This window comes from Rousettus aegyptiacus, unplaced genomic scaffold (assembly GCF_014176215.1).
Source record: "Rousettus aegyptiacus isolate mRouAeg1 unplaced genomic scaffold, mRouAeg1.p scaffold_m13_p_13, whole genome shotgun sequence".
Lineage (NCBI taxonomy): Eukaryota > Metazoa > Chordata > Mammalia > Chiroptera > Pteropodidae > Rousettus > Rousettus aegyptiacus.
In genome coordinates, this window is record NW_023416288.1 from 55,358,634 (window position 1) to 55,384,624 (window position 25,991).

At 44.1% G+C, this 25,991-nt stretch overlaps 1 protein-coding gene across 3 annotated transcripts in view; it reads right to left on the bottom strand.

Annotated features, from left to right (window-relative positions):
* Positions 1-25,991, bottom strand: part of TBXAS1 (thromboxane A synthase 1) — a 124,123-nt gene that overhangs the window by 68,867 nt on the left and 29,265 nt on the right. For all 3 annotated transcript variants that reach the window (XM_036230825.1, XM_016161867.2, XM_016161870.2), the window contains exons 3-4: positions 23,201-23,294; positions 20,396-20,448 (exon numbers count right to left, since the gene is read on the bottom strand). In XM_036230825.1, coding sequence (XP_036086718.1) covers positions 20,396-20,448; positions 23,201-23,294 — 147 coding nt within the window. The remainder of the gene's footprint in view (positions 1-20,395; positions 20,449-23,200; positions 23,295-25,991) is intronic.

Consider the following 25,991-nt stretch of genomic DNA (forward strand, 5'->3'; position numbering starts at 1 on the left):
CAATATAATTCACTATATAAATTGCATAAAAAAGAAAAGTTATGTGATTATTCAGTTGATGTAGAAAAAGCTTGTGGCAAAATTCACCACTCAATCATGATAAAAATTCTCAGGAATAGAGGGGAACGTCCTCAACTTTATAAAAAAAGGTCTGCAAGAAACCTACAAAAACCAGCTAACACCACAATTAGTGGTGAAAGGCTAAACACTTTCTCCTAAGATTGGGACCAGGGCAAGGATGTCCACTCTCACTATTCTTATTCAGCATAGGACTGGAAACTCTAGCAAGTGCAATAATAAAGCAAGAAAAATAAATAAAAAGATTTGGAAAAAAAAATGAAATTGTCCCTACTCTCAGATGACATGATTGTCTACATAAGAAATTCTAAGGAATTAAAAAAAAAGAAAATCCTAATGCATTCAGTGAGGTTACAGGATTCAAGATCAACAATCAGTGGCATTTCTATATACTAATAATGAATATGTGGAAACCAAAATTAAAACAATGCAATTTACAATGCAGATGAAAGAAATCAAAGAAGACTCAGTTAAATGGAGGGATATGTCATCTTCATAGATTGGAAGCCTCCACACTGTAAAGATGTCAGTTCTCTCAAAATGATCCATAAGTTTAATGCAGTTCCTATCAAAATCACAGTAAGAATGTCACAGTAGGTGTAGACAAGTTTATTTTAAAATTGGTATGGAAAGGCAAAGGACTTAACTAAGTCAGTTTTGAAAAAGGAGAATGAGGTGGGAGGAATCAATCTACCAGATTCCAAGAGTTGGCTACAGTAGTCAAGACTATGTGGTATTGGCAGAGAAACAGACACGCAGAGAAACGGAACAGCGTAGAGAACCCAGAAATAGACCCACGCAAATATCCTGAACTGATTTTTGACAGAGATACAAAAGCAATTCAATGGAGGAAGGATAGCCTTTCAACAAAGGGGACTTGGGCAATTGGCCATCGGTTGGCAAAAAAAAGAACTCATACCTTATACAAAAATTAACTCAAATGGATCACAAACTTAAATGTGCAACATAAAACTTCTAGGAAAAAGCAGGAGAAAATCTTCGGGAGCTAGGACTAAGCAAAGAGCTCTTAGACTTGACACTTTAAGTACAGTCTCTAAAAGACAAAAAAAAAATCAACAAATTGGACTTCTTCCTCCACCCCATTTTTTTTTCCTCTGAAAGATCTTGTTAAGATGAAAAAAACAATCTAAAGACTGGGAGAAAATATTTGCAAACCATATATCTGACAAATAACTTGCATCTAGAATATATGAACAATTATCAAAACCAAATAGTTAAAATAACAAACCATTTCATAAAAAATGGACAACAGACATGAACAGATATTTCACCAAAGAGGATCTACAGATGCCAAGTAAGCACTTGAAAAAATGTTCAACATCATTAGCCACTAAGGAATTGCACTATAAACCACAATGAGATGTCACTGCACATCTGTAAGAATGATAAATATAAAAAATAATAACATCAAATGCTGATGAGCATGTGGAGAAATTGGATCATTTACACATTGGTGGTAAGATGTAAAATCGTTTGGAAATAGTTTGGCAGTTTCTTATAAAACTAAACCTGCACTTACTATATGACCCAGCCATGGCACTCTTGGACATATTTATTCCAGAAAAATGAAAACTTATGTTCACACAAAAACGTACACCTGAATATTCATAGCAGATTTATTTATAATAGAAACCAAAAACAAATATTCTTCAACAGCTGAATGGTTAAACAAACAGTGATACATCTAAACAAGGGTTTACTATGCAGCAATAATCACCCCCCAAAAAAACTATTGATACATGCAGTGATTTGGATGGATCTCAAGGGAGCTATGTGAGGGAGGAAAAGCCAATCTTGAAAGTTGTTTTTTTTTTTTTTAATATTAGAAGTTTATTTTCCTAAACATTCTATAATCTCTGCCCCTTTTTTCGAGCAAAAGGTTTCATATGATTCCATTTATCTAACATTTTGAAATAACAAAATTATAGAGATCGAGAAGAGATTAGTGGTTGCCAAAGATTAGGAACAGGGTTGTGATGGGCTGGTGCGGCTAGGAGGGGAAGCACTAGAGAGTCTTGTGGTGATGGACAGTTCTCTGTCTTGGCTGCAGTAGTAGTTACACGAACCTACACGTGTGATAAAACTGCATAGAATGCTGCATGTGCATGTGCACGTACGCGAATGCACGTAAACCTTATAGAATCCGAATAAACCTTGTGGATTGTAGCAATATCAAATTCACGGTTTTGCTGTTGTGCTTTGGTTATGTTAGAGGTTACCACTGGGGCGAACTCGGTAGAAGGCACACAGGATCACTCTGTGCATTTTTTTGTTTTGTTATGCCACTTTCTGTGAATCTATAATAATCTAAAAAAAAGAAAATTTTAAGTTCACCTGGGAGCCTAATAAACTACATAGTCGTAGTTCTGCTCCTCATCAAGTAGGATCTAGTGGCCTGGGCGGGGCCTGGGAATCTGCATTTAACGAGTTCTAGATTCTGATGCCGGTGGACCACTCCCATGCTGGGAAATGCTGCCTAAGGGCAGTGGTTCTCAGTCTCAGTGGCTAGTCAAAACCTTCTATCCAGCATCAAGATATAAGGATGCCTGGCTGCCCCGCCAGACCTACCTGACTGGAGTCTCTCCAGCGGGACCCAGTCCTTTCTAATTTTGACACACTCCCCAGGGGATCCTAATGTGATAACGATGACCAAGTCGGGGATCCAGAAACCCCAAATTAAAAACCCTGCTCTGAATTTAACCAAAGTTCACACTCATTCTCATTTTCCTAAATTCTTAGACCTACCAGGAAAACATTAGCTCTGGGGTGCAAACGTATTTTGGTAATATATTTGTATTGATTTAGTTATTACCAAAATAATTTTACACATAATCTGGATTTTCAAAAAAGAAAAAAAAATAATACTTCTACATTCAAATGAAAGTTGTCCTCCCAAGTGGGCTCTTGGGAGTCTTTGCGCTTTTTTCCAGTAATATTGCTAATGCTAAAAACAATTTTGTCACAATTCCTTTAGAATTGCTTCAGCTGGTTTATGAACCTCGTGAGAAAACTGGCCCCATTTTACATGTAAATTGTGTAATCTCGTGAATTTATATTTACACAAACTCTCATCTCTCCTGAATAGATCTGGAAAGAAAAACATGTAAATTAAGGTTGGTTTCCAGGCTTCCCCCCACACCAATTCCTGGGCTGCTCCATTGTTTCTGTCTGCCCAAACCTCCTTGGGGTAGCACCTCCCCATCCTGTGCAGTTCTGGGTTAGCTGTCAGTGACAACACCCTGTCCCTCTGGCTGTGAGAATGCGCTCACCATCTAAGCATGGCCGATCGTAGTATCTCATCCCCTTGGCAACCATGAGTGGTCCACAGGGTGGACATAGGACCCGGGCAGGGCCAGTCAGAACCCTTCATTGGGATGTATACACGGAGGCTGGGATGAAAACTCTGTCTTGCTCCCGGAGCTGCCGAACTGGGAATGTATGAATCGAGGGCCGTTGGCGGCCATCTTTTCAGCACTTAGGTTAGTTGCCCAAGGTAGGGACTTGACCCCAGCCTGACAGCGGCCAAAGCCTGGGCCCCTCACTGCTGACCATGCTGCCATTAACTCCCGTAGGTCTCTCCTCCCTGGATGGCCTGACTGCAGAATAGCTCCCGTGCTGGGCAGATGTGCGAGAGGAGAGAGCCGGGTTCCAGCTGTGCGGTCTGTGCCTTTTAAAGATGGGAATTCAAAGCAGCGACTTGCTTACCGGACCAGAACCAGCCCCCTACCCCACCCGAGCCCAGATACCAAGGTAAGTTCTTGATTCCTCTAATCCAAATGTGTATCTAGTCACCTTTGGAGCCAAAAATTCTCAGCCAATTATTCATTTATATTTATTTATGCACATAAGAATTTGCTAATCCAACCCTAAAGCGCCTGGCTGAAGTGAAAATTGAGACAAATAGGTGAAGTATTGTGGAGACAAAAACAGCATTTGCTCGACTTGTTTAATTAGTGGTTTTCTTTAAAAAAAAAAAAAATCAGTTCAACCAAAATAGTTCACAGTGACCTTCCAGGAACCAAGGCAGGGTAGGTTGCCGGTATTAGCCTGTGGGCTGCCTGGCCTTGTTCCGGAAGGCCAGCGCTCTCAGGGGTGACCGAGCTGTAAAGACTATTTGTTGAAACGCACCGACGGGGACCCACATGAAAGGGTGGCCAAGTTACACAGCTGAATGGAAAAGCACGTTGTAAAATGGTACATATAGTTCTGTAAATAAGTAATAGTCTGTCTATTAATTAGTTCATTCAGAAAGCAGTTATTGAGCCTATCCTCTGTGTCAGGCACTATGCTGGGGCCTTCGGAGTATTCCCGGATAAAATGCGGAGGAAGGTATATTAGATAGCTAACAGGGCGGAGGCCTGGAGCAGGAAATTGTGGGGGACTGTCCCTTTTCACATTGTGTATCTCTCTCATGTCCTAGTAGTTTATAATGAGTACATGTAACATTTGAAAAAAGGGGGAGAAGGAGGGATTTGTCACAGAATTGGCCCCACTGCCTCTGTCAAGCCTCAGGGTGAAGATTGGCAGCGGGTAGGCTGCCAGGACTTAGGTTCAAGGCCCTGCCCTGTGACTTAACAGCTGGTCACCTTGAGCAAACTACAACCTTCCTGAGCCAGTTACTTTGATGAAAGAGGCCATTATGAGGGTCAGATTAGAAATATGAGACTGCTGGGTCCACAGTAAGGCTGTGGGCCAGGGCTGGTCATGATGACCACGCACCAAAGGTGGGGGGCCCGCACACTCCAGTGGGCAGGCTGCACCTACTAGTGCCCCTTCGTAGGGATAAAGAAGCCGGGCGGGGGCGCACCCCCTGGAGACCAGGTGACATGCCGTCACCCTCCCCATGTTGGCAGAAGGACTCTGAACCTGTCTGTAGACCTGGAAGGATAGACGAGGGCCTCCAGCAACTCTGCCACTGCTGAACGCCAAGCATCTGATAAATCCTTGCCTCGGGGACACTTCTATCTCCTGGCAGGTCGAGGGTGTTAAAGGCGGAACGGCTGTCCTGGCCTTAAGTCTAACCTCCGGCCTGGACGCTAGATGTGGAAGTGGCAGGAGGCTCAGTGGGGACAGGTGGGCACATTTAGCCTCCTGGAGAGCACAGGTGTGAGTGTCCGAGACTCAGCTTCCCAAAAGTTTAGAGAAAAGCTAAGTAGGAGTCCAGCGCTGGGAGTCCATGCTCGGGCATTTGTTCTTCCCAGGGGCTGCCCTGGGCTGGGCGGCCGGCACAGTGCTGTGGGGGGAGCCTAGCCCCAGGAGTCCTGGGATCTGTCCCTGCTCAGCGCTTTGGGGCATCATGCTGTCCAGTCTGTCACTAGAGCAGCGGTGGCTTGAGTTAGCACAGACTCGAGCTGCTAGGGGCAGTTTTCTGGAGGAGCCAGTGACAGAGTCACAGGCCCCGGGCATCTGGAGCTGCTTTCTCTCGGCCCCAGCTGTCACTCCGAGCAGGGTGTACACTACCTGAGCGGGAAAGCCTCAGGCACTCACACCTGGGTACTGATGCTGAACACACAGACTACAGAGCTTGATGGACCAACTCGGCCCTTTATCCGCCCCTTTTCTGTCCAGGGTACCTGGGGTCCTTTGGGCTCCATTCTCTTACCCTCCTCATACTAGTAGATCGCTGGGCCCTCACTTCCTGGGACCTCCCACTCACAGTTATATCTCTGTCATTCTGGCTTCTGTTCCTCATCTGCCACTCCTCGACTTTGTAAAATGCAAATCCCGTTGGTACCCCTCCTTTATTTAAAACCCTTCCATGGTTCGCCGCCATCGAGGCCTTTGGGAGTCCTCAGCACGGCGTGCGGCAGCCTTCACAGCCTGGCCCGGGCCTCGCTCCCCGGCCTCTTCCTTCCCTCCCTCCTCATCTTGCCAAGAAGCAGCACTGACGATCAATCAGCCCGATGTGATGTGATGTACTGAACCCGCCTGCCCCTCCTGCCTTCCGGAGACATCACCCTTTCTCCTTCTCTTGCCGGCTTCACTCCTCGCGGTTCTCCACTAGTAGCGCTTTGTCTCCTGGGCCGCCTTTGCCCTTGCTCAAGAGAGCTGCAAACCCGGGGCCCTCACCTCGTGCATCTTCGCCTCTAGGGTTTACCAGTGCCGAGCGTGCTCTAGGAGCCCCTTAACATTAACACAGCATCCGGTGTTCCAGCCGCCTTCTCATGCTGCTGGCTTCCAGCCCGCTAGGACCCCTGCAGAGGCTCCCAGTGGGGCTCTTTGCCTCCAAACTAACTCCCGCCCCCCCACCCAAGGTCACATCTACCTTTGGAGCTATATTGTCGCGCTCCCGATAAAGCTCTGATGGCTCTGCACTGAAGCGACAACCCTCGGCTTTCTTCCTGGCCTGCAGCTTGGAGCCACGCAAGGCTTGGCAGCTTCTCTCCCTGCCTCCCTCCTCTTCCACCGAGGTTCCCAAACTTTCTCAAATCACGGCACCCTTAGTGACTCAGTAATCTTTCATAGCTGCCCCCGACCCCAGGCCAAAAAAGGTCCCTAATGGTGTCATTTTAAAGCAGTTAAGTCAGAACAACTTAATAAGTATTCATGTTCTAACAACTAGGGGACCTTTGAGAAGAGAAAGCGCATAAATTGGAAGTAGTTCTCACAGTGACCAGCAGATGTCGCCGTGTTCTCCACGAATATTTAAAAGAACCCAGGAAGCCCCCTGTGAATCCACTTTGGCACCCTGGGGTGCCTCAGTACCCGGTTTGGGAACCACAGCCGCACGCTGTTGCTATATAAAAAAAAAGTTGTTTGCGGTTCCCCAAATTTGCAGTGTTTCCCTGACTCTGCACACGATTCCCCCCCTCTGGTCACCTGTCCCCTCTTCTGTGGTGTGCTCCTGGACCCTTTCCTCCTCACGCCTTCCAGAGCACCTTGTCCATCCTCTGCCGATTTGCATCTCACTGTTTTATTTGTCAATGGGCTCCTTCCTACTCTGTTAATTTTTTAAGGGCAAGGCGCTGTCTTATTTTTCCCTCGTGTTCCCAAGAACCGATGTCAGAAAGAGCATTGCATTTGGAATCAGACCTTGGTGACTTTGGGCCTGTCCCTTGAGTCTCAGGGTCATGATAGCTCTACCTGGAAGATTTCCCAGGCATCAGGTGGAAAAGCAGGTCTCGCCACCCTTCTTGGCTACCGCTCGTAGTGTGCTTGGTCAGTCCCCAGGTGGGTTTCAAAGTGGTGCGAATAGGAGGTCATGAGGGTTTGGGTCCGAGCTCACACAAACTAGCCTGGCAGAGCGTCTTCCTCTGTAAAACACAGTGGCCCTTCTAGTCCTGGTGAGTTATGACTATGTCGAGCTACAGTAAAGCTTTTTCCGGAACAGAGCTGCGGCTAACAGAGGGAATTGGGCAGCCGGGGGGCGGGGGGGGGGGGGGAATTATCTGAAACAAACCTGTAACGAAAAACTTCTCTACTCCATTGGATATACCCACCCATTTAATTTATTTAGTTAATAAAATATATTCCCCAGAGGGGGATAGGCAGAAGTAAGCTACACACCAGTCTGCCTATGCGAGCATGGGTATATACGTATATCTCATAACAGTAAAAAAAATACACACATACACACACACACACATACACACACATAGTAATTAAGAGATGTATTGAAGTGTACAGAAATCCTGAAGGACACTGAAGATTCCAATTCAAGTAACTGTCCTTGGCACAAATCTAACTCAATAGGGAATAGATAAATAAAAATAAAGAAAAAAACAAATTCAGAACAGATGTTAGGCAAGCAATTTTTTTCACAGTAAGAATCATAAACATGAAGAACAGCCTATAAGGCAAAGTTGTTGATGCAAACAGCATCAAACCACTAAGTAAATAGTTAGATGGCACCGCAGGGACAAAGAAACATTAAAATAGTCATTTGGCTGTCCCCGAATATTTGCACCCATGCAGTTGTGCCCAGGCACGTAGATTTGCAGGCGCTGGAGGGAATTGTGTGTGTGTCGGGGGGCGGGGGACGGGGGTTCTACTGCATAGAATACGTGCAGGACATGTATTTGTGTGACAGTACATGGCAAAATCTCCTCTCCCCAAATGACATGCGGACTCAGAATGTAAATTGAGGGGCGCGACAAAAGCTAGAGTCAGTTCTGAAAAGACAGCGCAGCCAAGGGAGGAGCCCCAGGCCCCGGGAGGAGCATGCTGCCCAGGGCCACGTGTTAGAAAGCCCAGATGCGGGACTCTGAAGAAAGGGGGATTTAATGGCAAAAGAATTTCAGACCCATTTTGGAGAGAAACAAGAGGCAGAGAAAAACAAAACAATTAAAGCACAGGTTATACGGTTTTAGAGAGAGAGGGAAAGCTTCAAGATGCTGATTCTCGTCCAACCCCCACATGTCACAGCCAGGAAAAGAGAGGTCCAAAGAGGTGAGACGACTGGGTGAGCACCGCCAGGACACATAGCATCACCAGAGCTGCCCCTTGGCCAGGAGGAGGCGCGACAGGCCAGAGAAACTGCTCCCCAGCCCTTCTGAGGGCCCACGTGTGGGAGTAGAGAAGCTCACCTCACAGCTGGCCAGGGGTGAGCTCCTGAAGTGGGCACTGTCCCAGGATGCCAGCTGGGAGCACAGGAATCAGGATTAGAACCCGAGTGAGTGGAACTTAACTAGCAGGTCACCAGAGCAGACCCTTCCATTTGCCTGTGGGTCCCGAGGTGGCCTGACATGGTACTAAATCAACTTTGAACCCTGACGGGCTCACTATTGAATCAGTGGAGGACAGGTCACTGATGGGGAAAGAATACGGACCTCTCCACCCAAAGCCTTGATTTTAGGATAACTTAGTTCCCTCCAGTTTCTTTGCCTATGTCTCAGGGAAATAATAGTAATTACCAAAATTAGCAAAACAGGAAGACCTTCCTGGTTCAGATTTCCTTGGGAACAAGTTAGTCTGGAGTGTTTCTTTTTGTCATTCAGCAAATATTTACTGAGCACGTTATATGCGTCATACACTGTCCAGACACTGGGAATATCAAAGCAAAGAAGAGAGAGAGCTCCTGTCCTCACAGAGTTTGCGTTCTAGCAGGAGAGCGGGACATTAAACGAACAATGCCACGGCCTCCTGTTAATGCAGAGGAACAGCGAAGTGTTTGGATTAGTAAGGAGAACCCACACAGCCCTCTTACTGAACGATCGATCGTTACCCTCTTAAAGTCACTCGTGTTTCCACATACATTAAAGAGAATACGATCTCGACAAGTTCCTTGAGGTAGGCAGCCCTGAGATTAAAGAGCTGCTGCCGGAGAGAAGCGTGGGCTTGGGGAACGAGAAAGTGAAAGCCAGCGAGTCCCAGGCAGAGAAGACTAAATTCGTATGAGACACAAAGGCCGCGGTGACCTGGTGGGAAAGAGGAAACTCAGAGAGGGCTGAAAGCAGAATAGAAAAGCAAACACATAAATTGTAAAGGGTTTGGCAGAGAGTGAGATAAGGGAAGAAGGGGCTCCAGATGGGGGCCCCTGGGAATTATTAGAACAGACTGAATTTATGGTGCGGTACAAGCGTTTGTTGATAACGGGGCTGGTCTGGTGAAGAATGTGCTCATTGACTTATAGTCAACAGGAAGTGGGAGCGAGATTACTGGGGCCGTGCGTTCCAATCAGAAATGCGTGGTTCACATTGACCAGTTGGGTTCCAGAGCACCAGACGTTTAAATTCCTTCTGGAGTTCACTGTCAAGGTTTGAAGGTAAGGAGGGATGGCCACTCGCTCGTGGTCAAAGGGAACAATAAAGCACTGCTCTAAAACATTCTTCAAATGAAAAATGGCGCAGTCACTACAGAAAACAGGATAGCATTTCCTCAAAAAAAAAAAATATGTAATTACCATCTGATCCCGCAATTCCATTTCTGGGTATATATCCAAAAGAATTGAAAGTGAGGACTCAAAGAGAGATCTGTGTTCACAACAGCCACAAGGTAGAAGCAACCCAAGTGTCCATTGAGAGGCGAGTGGATAAACAAAATGTGGCATTTATGTACAATAGCATATTATTCAGCCTTAAAAAGGAGAGGAATTCTGACATATCCTGAGGGCAGTATGCCAAGTGAAATAAGCCAGTCGCACAAAGGACGCATACTGTATGGTTCCACTTATGTGAGGGACTTAGAGCAGTCAGATTCACGAGCACAGAAAGTAGAAGGCCGGTTGCCATGGGCTAGGGGAAAAGAGGAATGGGGAGTTATTGTTTAATGGCTGCCGAGTGTCAGTTTTTCAAGAGGAAAAGAGTTCTGGGGAGGGATGGTGGCGATGGTCATAAACAACGTGGAATTACTTAATGCCACTGACCTGTACACTTAAAAATGATTGGGATGGTAAATTTGTCATGTGTATTTTGTGTTTGTTGCACGTGTATATGTGTTATATGTAATTTACCGTAATTTAAAAAAGTGCCCCCCAGCCAAATGTCCTTTATGCCATCCGCAACGCCTGGATCTGCCCGGGAAGCAGGCGACCGTCAGACCCTAGCCGTGGTCGGAGAGTTCGCTCTGCCGGCCAGGCCGTGGAAGCGTGAGGACCCAGTCCACCTCCTCGGATGACATTGTTGTAGGTGTCAGTTTGGGTTTCTGGGCCCTGAAAAGTGGTGCTCGTTAGCAAGTATGGATGAAGGAGGGTGGAGCTCAGGCTGCTAAGTTTCATTCAGGGTTGGAGACAGAGTATCGTAGGGGGCCCCCGGGCAAGGAGGACAGATTGCCCAGGCTTCTTGCCCATGGGATGGTCTAGAGGACCAAACTCTAGCAGAGAAATCTAAGACTTCGGGGAAGCAGCTTGGAATCTTGAGGCTGGAGTCTTCGAGAAGGACCCTGTGGCCATGTCAGTCACAAGGTACAACTCATAGTCTGGCAGTGAGCCAGAGAAAGAACCCGAAGTTACAGACAACCTTTGAAGGAAAGCGGAAGGTCCATTCAACAGTTGCCTCTCGGGTGGTTAATATGTTTGTACCAGCCACTGCATTAGCAAAGGAGAAGATGGAGGAGGGGATCACCTGGGAGGACCCGGATTTCCGGTCGTGGAAGGCAGTGGTGTCCATCAGTCCCTGGACGCCCACCTCTCCTGCAGCCTGGGTAATATCAAGCAGTGCTGGTGGGTGTGCGACACACGAGACCACACTCACCACGCCTACCTGATAGGCAGTGACGGCCATCCACCAGCCACAGGCCCAGGGCAAAGGCTAGTAAGTTCCTCTTTGAGCAGAGACAAAAATAGCAGTATGTACTGACAGTGTCTCCTCAGTGGTTAACGTGGGGAGTGCAGAAAACCTGTCGGAGGGTCAGGCCTCTGTGAAGACGCCCATAAACCGAAGGCCTTGCCCAGAGTGGAAAGCTTCATAGAACAGGCCGCAAAATTCTTGCAGTTTGAGGGGTTAAGTGGGGCACAGGTTGTTAGCAGCCTGGTCTTGAGATGTGACAAGTAATCAGGGAACTTATTTTAGTAGTTAAGTTTCTGTGATCTGCCTCAGGCATGTAAGCATCATAAAACCTGGCAGAGCCTTGCTAGGGAATTACCTGGTGTGCACAGCCCTGGAAGTGTTATACAGAAGGCTGACTGGGAGTGATTGGGATGTAAGAAACAACCCAAACTTTAAAAGATTTAAAGGTCCCGAGGAAGAAAGAATATGGTCCTTTTAAAGACAAACTTTTATTCCAAATTTAGTAGAATTTCAAATGTCCGTGATGGTCTGCGGCTTTTTAAAAAACTTATACTATATATCTAGAGTTAATTTGGTTTACACATTTAGATACCTTTGCCTTTTGCCCTCTGAGTAACAAGATTTAAAACTGGTTTTTCTTTTCTTTTCTTTTTTCTTTTTTAATCATTAAGAGTTCCAAGAATTTGTTTGGAAAAAGTTTCTTTGCTCGCAAAATTGTGATCAAAGAGGAACTTTAAGCTCTATGTGAGTTGGGAATTCGTTGCTTCTTTGAATTTAGTGGTGATTTTTTTAAATTATGAAATCAAAGATGGGTTGTGATTCTTTTTGGATAGAGTAGGAATGCTGTATGCATTCTCAATGAATTAGGGTTAAGAGCTAGAAGCGTTGGGTAAATGTGTACAGTTCTTAGACTCTCTGTGCAAGAGTTCTTCACGGAAGATAAATGCCATGTGTCATCCGGACCTACTTCCGGATGGGAGAATGCCTTGGCAAATGCCACAGTGATTCAGGGCTACGTTACATAATCTATTTTGCATTTGGGTCGAACAACTTGGATTTGTTGCAGGTACAATTCAATTAAATATGGAATTCATTATTTGAAAATATTAGCTAGAAATAGGGCTTTTATGCAATTTTAATATGAGTCATTCTATTGTTCGGGAACACATCTGTGCAGGGCTGTCGTTCGGGGGATAAAAAGTGACCGATGCCATCCATATTCGGTCATCACTGATGGAAAATGAGCTTCCTTCTACCTTGGGCCTGATATAGTGGTGGATTTTAGAAATACTGCACCAAGGAATGCAGAACTGAAAATCTGTGACTGACTTGCCAGCCTCCATGGCCCTCCACTCTTCCCAGCCAGGTGCTTACCCCCCACCTACATCCCAGCCTTTCCCCGGAAGTGGAACAGCCTCAAGCAGCCTCAGACTCCATCTGTTCCAGCCAGGAGGGACCTTTTGTCCCCCGACTGATAACAAGGATTGGGTCTGGTTTCTGAGGCCTGGGCCTTACATCATACTCTCAGTCCTGAGATTGTCTGCAGGTCATTCGAATGTCCCCTGGGCCCATCTCCCTGAGCTCCTGCTTGTGGTCTTGCCAGACTCTCTTCTCAGGGCTCAGAACACCCCATAGTTGGGCCCTAATGTCCACTGACAGACCTTCTTGAATCCAGCTTTGCTGGGTGCCTGACTATTGTCCAACTGACATTGTCCCTGTGGGCAGCTTTCTCCCGCACTGTCCACGATGGCCAGTGTTTACTCGAATGGGGACCTGTCAGTTTCTTACCCTTTAAACATTGTGCTTTGCTTATCAGCCGGAACCTACTCTGTTGGCACCCACAGCCTGGTCAGTTTTCCATACCTATCCCACCCCAGGGAATGGGGCTACTTCCAGTTTGTAGGCCATTTCCTTCTGCTGGCCCATTCCTTGGAAATAAGCAAGTCATTGGCCATATCTGTCTGAGAAAGGATGTCCACACAGAATACTTAGATATTTACACTCAGTGCAAAAATCTTAGACGTGTTTTAAATTGTCAACTAATATACTTTGTTAAGCTTTTTAACTTGTAAATTTCTGATTAAGGCAGAGAAATAATTTTAATAATGCTCGAAGTTGTGATTTTAAAGAAGATGGAAGGTACTACTGGCCAGAGCGTGCTTGGCCCGGGCCTGCGGTCGTGGGGGCCCTCATCTCAGGGAGCAGCGTTTCAGCTCAGACTCCACCTCACCCGCCAACAGTGGGCTTTTTCTGACATTGTCAGACATTTCTCAGAATTGTAAGCCACCATGGGGCAAGAGTGAAACTTATAAAAAATTTTTAGTGTAAACTGTTGGGGTTGAGTCATTAGTTTGTAGTCATCTTGTCTGGAACTGCAAAGGACTTCAGATATCAACTGGCCCTTTGCTTTTCAAATTGCTCATTTTGATTCACTGATGGTTATGAAACCAATTTATTGAACGGTGACCAGCTTGTGTCTGTTTTGTTTCTATTTTGTGAAAAAAATAGACTATGTCAGAGTGGATTTTAGATAGCAAATAAGATATTGTTTTGTACAACTTTTATTTCAGGTGTGTGTGTGTGTGTGTGTGTGTGTGTGTGTGTGTGTACTGGATCACAGTGTAAAATATATTATTTACTGAGGATTATAATTCACGCGTCAACATCACTGATCTAATCCAAACTCCTTCATTTTACGTCTAAGAAAACCGAGGCTCTGAGGGGGAGAAGTGATTGGCCAAAATCTGTTAGACTAACAAGTGGCAGATAGAGAGTTAGAACTGGAAGTTGAACTTCAGTTTTCTCTTGTAAATTGCCATGCTCTATATGGTGGTTTTCTTCCCAAACAAGAGGAATTAATAGAGGCGCTTGATCTTGAGGACTGTGGGTCACAAAGACTTGGACAGAAGCAGTCACTAAAACATGCAGCAACCATCACCTTCGGGTTGCGGTCAAATGAGGATGGAGAGACAGGAAGTGGTGTGAAATAAAGGGGGAAAGAAGAAGTCAGACAGGGCAGAAAAATGGGTGAACATCAGAAGCATGCTGGTCTTGAATCATAAGGAAGCATAGAAGATTCCTTGGTAGAATAAGGGACTGTGACAGGGACAGGCAAGGTGAAGAGTGCATTAAGGGTTCATTCAAGAAAAGTGGAACTCTTAACAGAATCCCTCTGTCCCTTTTTTGGCCCAAGCTGCCTGTGTGAGGACAGTTATCCCTTTGATAATTCTGCCTATCGGGCTTGGTGATAATTGTGTTGCTGCTGATAGCATCCTTTCTATTCTTAAAGGCCTCCTAAAAAATCAGCCCATATGTCAGGGTATTCACTTTTATAAAAATAACACACCCCTAAAATGCAATACAGTTTAATAAACACGCATCTAAAAATGTTCCCTTATAGGCTGTATGCTAGTGATTGAACTGTTTTGACCAGTGAGAACATTGATATTTAAATCATCGAATGATTCTGAATAATAATGGCATATGAATGATCAGATCTAATATGAATTTTAGTTCTAGACTCACATTAGTTGAAACTGGTGATTCTAAGGTTTGCTTTCAACGTTTTCATGAAACTTTTCTCAAGTTAGCAGACCCAGGTATTCCCCCAAGTCTGGCCTCATAGAAATGTTAGGATAATTTAGGATTTCTGTGCAGAATTCCATAGTTTCAAGGATTCTGTGTTTTCTCAGTGATCATACTTTGTTTTCATTTTCATCAGTTCCTCTTCAAACTGAGTTGCATTTTTAGGGCAAATACTTAGCAAATGAATCTCATTCTAAGGCACGCACTCCAAATCAGCAACAGAAACTTCACGTTCAACTCCCGAGCGTCAATGTCTGTGAGGTTCTCTTGCCACTCTTGCTTCATTTGCACCTAAGGTTCCTGCCGTGCCTCAACATCTATCATTCTATTGGCCTCGGCCCAATTTAAAAATGAGAACAGTCTCCCCAATCAGCTGCCCAGCACAAGTCGTGTTTTCTTGCACAGATCAGCCCCAGTATCCATCCTGCCCTACCCTCTGCCACATTTTCAAGTCCAATGTGTTCAGGCACAGTGTGTCTTCTATGTCAGAGAGCAGTCATGTGACACAGGAATGCAACAGGTTGAATCAGAGCCTTTTAATTCCCAGAGGTCTCGATCTATGGAAGCGGGCCAGCCAATCTCCCGCACGTTGATGACATAACCATCTGCCTGCATTACAGTAGACCATCTCGATGCCGCTCTTCGATTTCATCTAAACTGTACATAAAGATGACGGCAAAGGGCACTTAACATGAGAAGTTTTCACACCTTAGTCACTTCCAGAGCACACACTGTCCTAATGGATGGCACCGTGGAATCTGGGCTTTAAAAAGCACTGAAATGTCCTTATTGTTTTCATTGCTGATGCCACATGCTTTCCCCTATGTATCCCAGAGTTCTCAATCTCCTCGCTGCCAGGGGACAAAGTTCTATTTGTTCATGTGTGCTGGCTACTTAAATAAAAAATGGTGTTAAAAAGCTCCGAGTTGGAGCCATATGGGACACCTCTACCTCCTGTGGGCATGAACCTTGCGTCTAAGTGCAGGTCCTTTATACTGAAGGCTCATTTGTTTGCCGAATTGATTTTTCCCATGCATGGACCCCCCGGTTCCCTGGGAGACTGATTGCTTCAGATTCTGATATTTGTGGAGATGTTCTTAGAGCACTCTACTGCTGCTAGTTACGAGAAGGTGCTATAGGGATCATATCCAAACAAGGGTATTCCCTGAGGCACTGGCATATGACAAGTCAGAAATACATATGGGAACTAATAATGATAAAAGTGAGATTTCAAATTCGTTGGAAAAGGATGAATTCCCCGTTGGAACACCACTGTCTGGAAAAAATAAGGGCGGATCCATACTCCCACCTTTACCCTCAGATAAATTTCTGGTGTATCAAATATCTAAAATTTTTTTAATGAAATAAAAAACATTAGAAAAATGGAAGTTAAAAAAAAAACTTTTGGAGAAGAAAGCCTTTCTGAATAAGATACAAAATGTAGACACCATTTAAATTGATTAAATTCAACACAAAAATGAATGTTTGGAAAAAATACATAATAAAGTCAAAGACAAATGATGAAAAGGAGAAAGTATTTGCAACATAAATATAAAGAGTTATTTTCTTTTATATATAAAGAGCTACAAATAAATTAGGAAAATATCAATAACTCCATGGAAAAGTAACAAAGGAGTCTTCAGAAAACAAAATACAATTGATTTTAAAAACATGAAAAGATGCTCAAACTTGCTCATATTTAGAGAAATGCAAATTAAAACTACCATCACATGGTTAAGATTTAAAATTGTGACCACACATTTTAATGGCAATTATGTGAGAGAACCAGGTGCTCTCATACACTTATTTATGTGAGTGTCAATATATAAACCCTAAAGAGATCAATTTAGTAATATTTATCAAAATAAAAATGTGGATAATCTTTGACCTAATATTTTCATTTCTAGTCATTTATCCTACAGATATACATGACAGCGATAATGTATATACAGTATTCACTGCAGTATTGTTTATAAAAGTAAAAGGTGGTCCATCAATTGAGAACTTGGGTTTTAAATTAGGATACATCCATACCAGGGAATCCTTAAAAAGAATAGCATTTAGCAAGAATGAATGTACTGGAATGGGGTAGTTTCTCAATTATCGCGAATGAACAAAGCAAGGCAAAGAACAATACCTCCCATATATTATCTATTTGAGTATTGAGAACTTGATAACAGAGGTTGCTTCTGAGGAGAAGCAGTTAAGGGTCCAAAGTGGGAGTCAGTTTTACTTTTTTTCTGTATACTCATCAGCACTTTATGAGTTATAATGTACATGTTCACCTGCTTATAACTTAAGGTTCTAACGAGAGTATGAGATCATTCAACAAAGCTGACTTGATGAAGGGAGACAGGAATCAAGTGGCATTAATCAATTGGAAGGGCATCGGTGATGGACACCAGGCAGCATGAAAATAAAGTTCAACAACGGGGAGATAAGTGTAGACCAGAAATCGAGACTGAAGTGATGTAAGGGCAAGAAGAAATGGGGATGAGGCTAAATAAAAGAGAAACTATAGAGCTGTCACTTAAAAGACAGACGAGATAAGGATGGAAGCCTTTAGAAGCTGCCAATGAGCTGAACTTAGGGGGCTGTGTAAGTATTTTATGTATAAATAATTAATAGTAATAGCGTAATAAAGGCTTGTCATCTACTGGATTACAAAGTCAGTTGCAACTTGGAGGGGGCGTGATCTCTCTCCTTTTTATATTAAATCACAAGTGTGTGATGATTATGTTGATACTGTCCTTGTAGGGCTTGGGGAGGAATATAAATCCAACTTAGTGCTCATTCTCAGACTGAAGGAGATAACCAGTAATCATTAATTGACTTAAGGTTATCTAAAGCAATAAAGCCTTGCTGTCTTCATATTATGTCACCAAAGATACTACTATACAATTCAAAAGAGTTCTAATGAAGTATTATGAATAAAAACTGTATGGGTGTGCATGCCGGTCCATCCACTTTATATTTAAGTTCAAAAAAGGCAGAGACAACATGTGTAGTTTTATTTGCAGACAGCCTGACAAAGCAGGCTATATAATTAGACGTTTGGTAAAGACATTTTATGCTCAGTAGTGGTGGTGGTGGTGGTGGTGATAATAATAAACACTAATGTTGCTGTCCCCTCTTGGTAGAAAGCTCCTCCAACAATATCTTCCCCATAGCAGTAGCTGGGAAGGAAAATGGGCAAGGAGCTGACTGAGTGGCTATGATGATAACCAGGTAATAAGCATAAACAATAATCATATATGGCTTTCGGGGCCACATTTCTCTCAACACACAGTTCTGTCCTGTCATCTGAAGACACAGTGCACCTTCATGTGGCGGTAACAATGTGGGATTTCACTTGTCAAATGGCGAACCGATCTATTATTTCAGCTTTGAAGAGGCTCAATCTGGGGTTGATAATCCTTCCTAATGATAAATATAGTGTAAAAACGAATGTAATTTAACCCGAATCATTTCATAAAGGAAGGCTCTGTCTCATTGCACATAGTCCACCCTTGACATTCCCAATCAGTAAAACCATTTTTGCTAAACTTTAAGCAGTAACGAAATATTTTTTAGGGCTAAAAAGGCCATTAAATATAAACTAGTTCAACTCCTTCATTGTAAAAAGCGAGCATACTGAGTGTCATCAAGATTACAGAGCTCAAATAGGACTTTACCCCACTACCACGTTGCTGTTAAATCGGCAGTGGACACGTTCAAAAAGAAGTCAGCATTCTATGGCTCGTCTTTTTTTTTTTTCTAGAGCAAAAAAAAAAGTTGATAGCTTTGTATGAAGAAATTATGCCATCACCTTCCATTTTTCCCCTTTTCCCTAGAGGAGGGAACAAAGAGTGGAGATAATACTGCAATTTCTATCCCTACAACCTCATTTGAAATCATTCTCTTTGATTTAAGTTTTCTTGAAATGAAAAGGATAAATTGTGTTAACTTAGTTAAAGTTGGAGAAAAAGTTGATTGGACATTCCGTTGTCAAGGAAACCAATTGTCTTACTTTCTCTCATTCATATTCATTCTCCTTCTCGTTTTCTTCCACCCCCCATACACATGCAGACTTGCATGCACCAGCCACCTACCAGTTAATACAGTGCCCTTTAAACTCTCCATCTGAGATTCTAAGATTATTTTAAAACACCCAGGGGTTCTACTCTGAAAATCTGTACAAGGAATACTCAAGGGAAATGATTCCTAGAACTCAAACTCGGGGAGGCCTTTTTCTAATTCTGGTGAAGCTACTGTCATTCTGAGTCAGTGCTATGTCTCCAAAGTATAAGGGACCATCTCCAAGGTCAGCGTCAAGTCAACTGCAGAATGAAACTATTGGAAAGAGAAAGCTTGGAGGATAACTTTTACAGAACAATAGAACAGCAGGAGAGACAGAGAAAGGTAAACAGTTCAATCCCTTAAGCCTGTATTGAGTATCATGCTTAAAGCAAGAAGCTATGCACTAAAAAGAAAGAAAGAAGGAAGGAAGGAGGGAGGGAGGGAGGGAGGGAGGGAAGGAAGGAAGGAAGGAAGGAAGGAAGGAAGGAAGGAAGGAAGGAAGGAAGGAAGGAAGGATGGAAAGTGAAGAGCAAGCTAAATGAGATTTTAGAGAGCGAGGTAGAGTTGCTTATTGATGAAAGATAGGCACCATCTCCCTGCCCTTCCATCAGAGGAAAACACCTCCTTGTTCCTTCAGTGTCAAGCTTGGCCACATGACCTGTTGTCTGGATTTTGGGTTTGGCCATCTAACTTGGTTTGGCCAATAGGATGTTAGCAGATGTGATGCAGCAGAAAGTTGAAAGGTTCTTGTGCTGCTGGGTTTGCTCTCTCGAACCTTTGCCTTCACCATGAGAAGAGCCCGCCCTGCCTGCTGCTCCAAGGAGGATAAGAGATACGAGGAGCCGAGCTGCCCCAACTGAGCCTGGCCCAGATGAGCCACCTCCCTGATGACCCGCAGATGCTCCAGGAAGCCCAGCTGAGCTTCCCAGCCAAGGGTAGCTTACGTCAGTCAATCCCAGCCAACCCTTAGGCACACCATAAACAATGTGTCGATTAAGTCACTGCGTAGTAAGCAGCTTTTTAGAGTAGTTTGTTATAGAGGAACTTACAGACTAATACAGAAAGCATCTAGTATGACATCTGCATTTGTTATTGTTGCAGGGTCACACAGCAGACTAAAGAGTGGTTAGAAGAGCTTAGCCAAAACTGTGGGTCTCCTGGGTAGAGCTAGTCCCACAAAAGGTACAAGTCGCTCCCTTCCGAAAATCATCGCTGAGAGAACAGTCCTGTGATCGAAGGGACTCCCAAGCCCATCAGGCTGCACAACCAAATTTCACTGCACCCAAAAGCATTGTCGCCCACCGGGGGGTCTGGAAAAAGGCTACTGAAAAATCACCCTGTAGTCGAGGAGAAGCATGTGGGAACAAACTGAGTTGATTAGACACCAGTGTGGAACGATATGGTTGAGAATCATTATGCTTACGTCCATGTCAATTCAACGTGCAAAGTTCAAAATATGTGGAAGAAGAACAGAGTCTCTCTCTTACCCACACAGAGGTCCGTACAGCTTTCTGAGCTCCATTTGACTTTCCCAGAAGCCCTGCGGAAACACAGCACTGTAGTGAGAATATGATGAAACAAAATTTCAAGCATTCAGACTTATTCAGAAAAAAATCGGGAACAGCGAGAAAGCAATCACGTAAACAATCAGAAAAGCATTGAACTGATATTGCTTTCAAGGACTTTGGAGTAGTAGAATAAAACTAACAGCTTTAAAAATATATGTCACCAAGGGAAAGTCTCAGTCAGCTCTGCTATAAAGGACAGAAGAGATCATCTGTACTTAAACTATTTGTGTATAATCGCTGCTAAAATATTTGAAAACTATTTGCTTTCTCAACTATGTTAACATTCCCCTCTGCAATTTGGTTTATATTATTATTATTATTATTATTATTATTATTATTACTATTATTATTACTGGCAAAGCCTCTTTTCACAGCCACTGTATGTGTAAACATTCTGCTAAGTTTATCCAAATGACCACCAATTCTGAATTACGATCCAAGTTGAATTTTCACTAACATCAACATACTTAGAACATAAGGACCTTAGAGCAACTTTATGTAAGACAAAACACTAGACACATTTTTAGGGAAAGGGGTATGCCTGCAGATTCACATGAGGCGGAGTGGGGGTGGGGGCCAGGAAGTGCCAGACTCACTGTGTGGTGAGGACGGAGCACGAAGTATGCGTGCAGGTGTGCGTGGAGGAACCGTACGGCAAAGGGTTGCAAATCGCTAGATCCATTGGGTTGCGGGAAGGAACTATATGTGCAAATATATATGGGTTAGGAGGGAGGCAGGGGAGTGGAAAACGCTTGACTTGCCTCGTGGGGATGGAGTATACATACGGGCAGGTGGGTAAGGGGTGGGTGAGAGTCAGGGCGTAGAAGAGCCGGATGTCCTTGCTGGGAATATGTCCCATTCTCATTAAATCCACGTTCACAGTCTAAGCTTGCCATGTATCAAGGAGAGCGTATATGAATATAAAAATAGTCACTGAAATTACTATGTTCTAGAAAGCGCTTGGCAGGGTTTGCACATACAAGGATGACGAGCTGTAAAGGGGCATATGTGAAATTATCCAGAGGCAGGAGCGCAGTGTTCCCCTCCTATAGACAGTTATGCTTTTTGCCTCAAAATGTTAATACGAAATTAATTACTCAACTGAATGCAACCGATCGTTTCCCCCCTCAGAAAGACGTGAAACTTATTTAATTTCCTGTCTGGTTCGTTGTTCTGTTTTGACACTTAGCGATTTCTTTGCACTTGCTTCAAGGGTCTCACAGGAAGCCCGAACGAGATAGCTGTGGGTTTAAAGTTGTGAACTGGCCACCCATGAGATGGAGATGAGAGAAGAAAGTGTTTTCAAAGCTGTAGGAAGAGAGGAACAGCAACAGAGGAATGAGAAGGGGTTTTGGACAGAGGAAGAACAGAAAGGAAGAAGAAACTGAGAGGGTAGAGGGAAAAGGACCGAAATAGCTAACGGTTTCCTATCTGGTGCCAAGGGCCAGCCTTTCCCGTTGCAGGGGTGGCCAGGGACATTATCAGGATTGTCCCCAATTTAGTCCTTCCTGCCTTTGTTTGGCTTAGTGGCTCTTCACGTGCCAGATCTGTTGGCTCCTGATGTCGGGTCCGGTGACAGCCCCCACCATGAGTCAGCAGAATAAATCATCTGGTTGCTGAGAAAACCCAATGTGAGAAAAAAGAAATAGACTTAGAAGATAGAGTCTTGGCCCTGTATCTACAAATGCCTGCCGGACATCTCCACTTGGATGTCACTCTGGCAAATCAAACACGCCTCCCCGAGCCAGCTTCTTTCCCGGCCTTTTATTCTGTCCGCTCATGCCATTCTCCCTGTCACCCTGCCTTAGAGGCAGGTTTGACTCCTCTTGCTTTGACTTCTCTACTCCTAATTAGTGAGAAGAGGTACGAATTTGGCCCCCCATGTCCTCCTCTTTTCATGCTCATCGCCACCTCTGGCCAAGTCTCCACCGCTTCACGCCGAGACTTCGAAAACAGTTGGATTCTACAGCCCGAACCTAAATTCTCTCCCTTACAGAGTAATCTTCCAGTTCTCTGTCCCTCCCCTATTCATGGAGGATACTACAAGAATAGTTCTTCACTTGCCTTTCTAGACTGTCAGGAATCCAGTCTCTGTCTGACTGTCTGTCTGTCTGTCTGTCTGTCAGACAGCTGCATTTCCTTGTGCTCCCCAATCTTTGGCTTCTAGTCGGTCCAGGCTGCTTATCGAGCTGTGTGCTGGTTCTTATGCAGATGCAATCAAACACATTGTCACTCCTCACCTGGTTTGTGTGTCCTTGTCTTTGTGTCCATTGCTCTGGCAGGACCCCTTCCTCCAGGAAGTCCTCCAGGACGATTCTAGCCCTGAATGATCTGCCTCTCCTCTGAAGGACAGCCACCCAATCTAGTGCTGGGATATATCCCATCGGGTATTGTCCACCATTATTTGATGTGTGCCCTCGAGGGCAGTAGTAACTTCTAATTCTTCTGCATTCCAAAACCTGGCACATTTAGATACTCAATGAATGCAGTTTTGGGTGAATGGCTGAATGAATGAATGACAGGAATCAATACATATTGATGTTTGATAAGCTCTACATCATTGTCACCACATAAGAATTCATTCCAGCAGAGGAAGGCTCATCATGAAGCACCTTCACATAAGGACCACCCCAGCAGTAGGCGACCCAGATGGGAGCTTCACGGATAAAGCTGCACCAGGCTAAGCGTATCTTATGCCGGGAGGAAGTGGGAGACAGCCCTTACCTGGCGGAAAAATGTCAAGTTTCCAATAAAAGGAGAAGGCTTGGGATGTCTGATGCCCAACTTCTCCAGTCTTGAAAATGCTGATGTAGAGTACCTGAGGGGAGAAGCAAATTTTGAAAATAGAGAAAGTGAAGTTCGCTTTCAGCTTTATAATAAGAAATCAGAATTATCGCGCTCTCCAGAAGTAAAGGTAGAAGAAGATTCCAGCTGATCACGTCCAACAACCGAAAGGGTGGAAGCCTATAGGTGAGTGAGTGACATAGAGCTCAGGAAATTCCTCTTGACTGAGCGACAGGCTAGAGATCAAGGAATCCTAAAGTCTCACAGTTGGACGACACCTTAGAAGTGATACCCTTTCTCCACCTAAAATGTCCATCAATAAATGAATTGTTTTTTAAAACACACCTCTTCCCAGTTCAGTTCTTTTGCCTCTAAATCTACCGGGAACGATTGTCTCAGAAGGCAAGGGGAAAAAATAGTCATGGCAAAAATAAACCCGCCGCGCAAATTTGTGTATATTCTTGGCCAGAAATGACCCCTGCATATAATTTGCCCCTCATCACATTCCATGGCCTAATAGAGAAGAATAAAAAATAGGGACGGAGAGACCACACTGTGGAGACAAGACCCCATCACCGACTGCTTACAACCTCTTTATGTCTTTGTTTTCATGGTCTAAAACCATATGGGAAGCATATTTTCTTAACCAAAAATCAGGAAATGTGGCCCGACAGATTTCTGTGCCACTTTCCAGGAGAAAGCGGCAGTCTGGGAAGTGCAGCGTGGCTGTCAAAACATTGGAATTACTAGGATATTTCAACAGTTTATGGGAACAGAGGGATGTCGCAGTTAAAGTCAGAACTGGCTTAGAAAAACCTGGACATATGGCTGTGATCCCTAATCAGCCAGCTAATTAGGTCGAAAGTTCAGTTAGTTCAGAAAAATTAATGAGTCAAACTGGGTGTTTAGCATCATGCAGGGACCAGCCAAATCTTAATTTAGGAGCAGGGGGAAAAAAAGAGTGTCAATAGAGCTGGGCTTCATAGCAGTACTGGAACTTAAAAAAAAAAAAACAACGGAAAAAAAACTCCACCCGCTACTGTAAGAATCACTCACTTATCATCAGAAAGATGGAATGTTTGTATAGGCTTTGACCTCCCCCCCCCCCCACCCCACTTCCCTGCCTGCAGTCCAATAAGAAGCCCTTAAAATAACACCTTTTCATCGAATGCTCAAATATTCAGGGAAAGGACAACCTAGCTGAAGTGCTGATTCGTGTTACTCTGAGCGACAGGTCTGCTTTTAAAGCAGCCACAGGAGAACCAAGTCAGGGCAGAAGGGGAAGGAGGGCTCTCCTCCTGGCTCTCCCAACCAAAGCTTCCTCCTATGGCTCCGCAGTCGGGTTTGAATGAATCCCCAGGACGTCACATCTTTAAGTCCATGTTCAAGTGTAATTACAGACCACACTCAAGAGCCACGTGTGAATTACACGGATTAGTCATGCTTGCATTCCTCTTCATTAGCCTGTGTACCAAAGGTTGACAGCACAAGATGTAAAAGTTATTCTTTTGAGTAGACTATGATATTTTAATTGATTTCCCACACATCTAAGAGGAAAGACCAAAAGAGACTTACCAGTCTACTTAACACTTCTCTTAACATCCCAGATTTGTTTCCTAGATTCGTTTCTTCATACGTTTTTGTGAATTATTTTCTAAATGTAATCTCTAATGGGTACAAGGAAATATGTCATCTTGGGCCACGTAATTACATCTTAATTTTGTAATTAGATGTCTTGATTGTCTAATTAAAGGACAAGAAGTCTGTACCTAATTACACATGCTAATTATTATGCAAGTCCATGCCCTAATTATGTAACTCCACTTATAAAAATACTGCTTGTGTGTCCCTGCACAAAATTCAGACATTTTCAAACATATGGCATCAACAGAGAATGTTCTGGACATGACCATAGCTTTCACTTTGTAGCCTAGACTCGAGTATAGAACTTGAGTGTCTTCAGCTAGGAACTAGGTAAATGTTGCCATCCATAACTAGAGTCCTCGCACCAAAATCAGCAGGGAGAGATCACTGCCACCAGACTTCTGGACAGAATTGCAAAGTGGCTTCTATTTGTCTCATTCCTACTTCTTTGCACGCTCGTTTCATATTCTCTGGTCCCAGAGTCCTCTCTGTCTCTCTCAACAGGCTCTTAACCCAGAATCTATGGACTCAAGGAGTTAGGGGTTCAATTATGTCATTCCAAAAGAGACAAGTAGAAGTCCCAACCCCAGGATCTCAGAATATGACCCTATTTGGAGATAAGGTGTTTGTAAATATAGCTAAGATGAAGCCATACTGAAGTAAAGTGCACCCCTAATCCATTATAACTGGTGTCCTTATAGTAAGGAGGACAGCCCACATGAAGACGTGGAGACACAGGGAGAAGGCCGTGTGGTGACAAAGGCCGGGAGTGGAGTTGTGTAGCGCAAGCCAGGGAACGCCGAAGGTCATCAGCCGACTACCAGAAGCCAGGAAGAGGCAGGGAAGGGCTCTCCCCAGCAGGGAGAGAGGGGGCGCACCCCGTACACACTCTGATTCCAGACTTCCAGCTTCCAGAACTGTGAGACAGCGAACTCTGGTTCTTTAAGCCCAGTTTGTGGTACTTTGTTACGGAAACGCTAGGAAACTGATGGACCAGGAATACTCAAGAGTGAGTTTCAGAGAATCAATGTAAAGGGATTTTTAAAATTTTTCCTCTCAGTACTTTTAAAGATTGTTATTGTGAGAG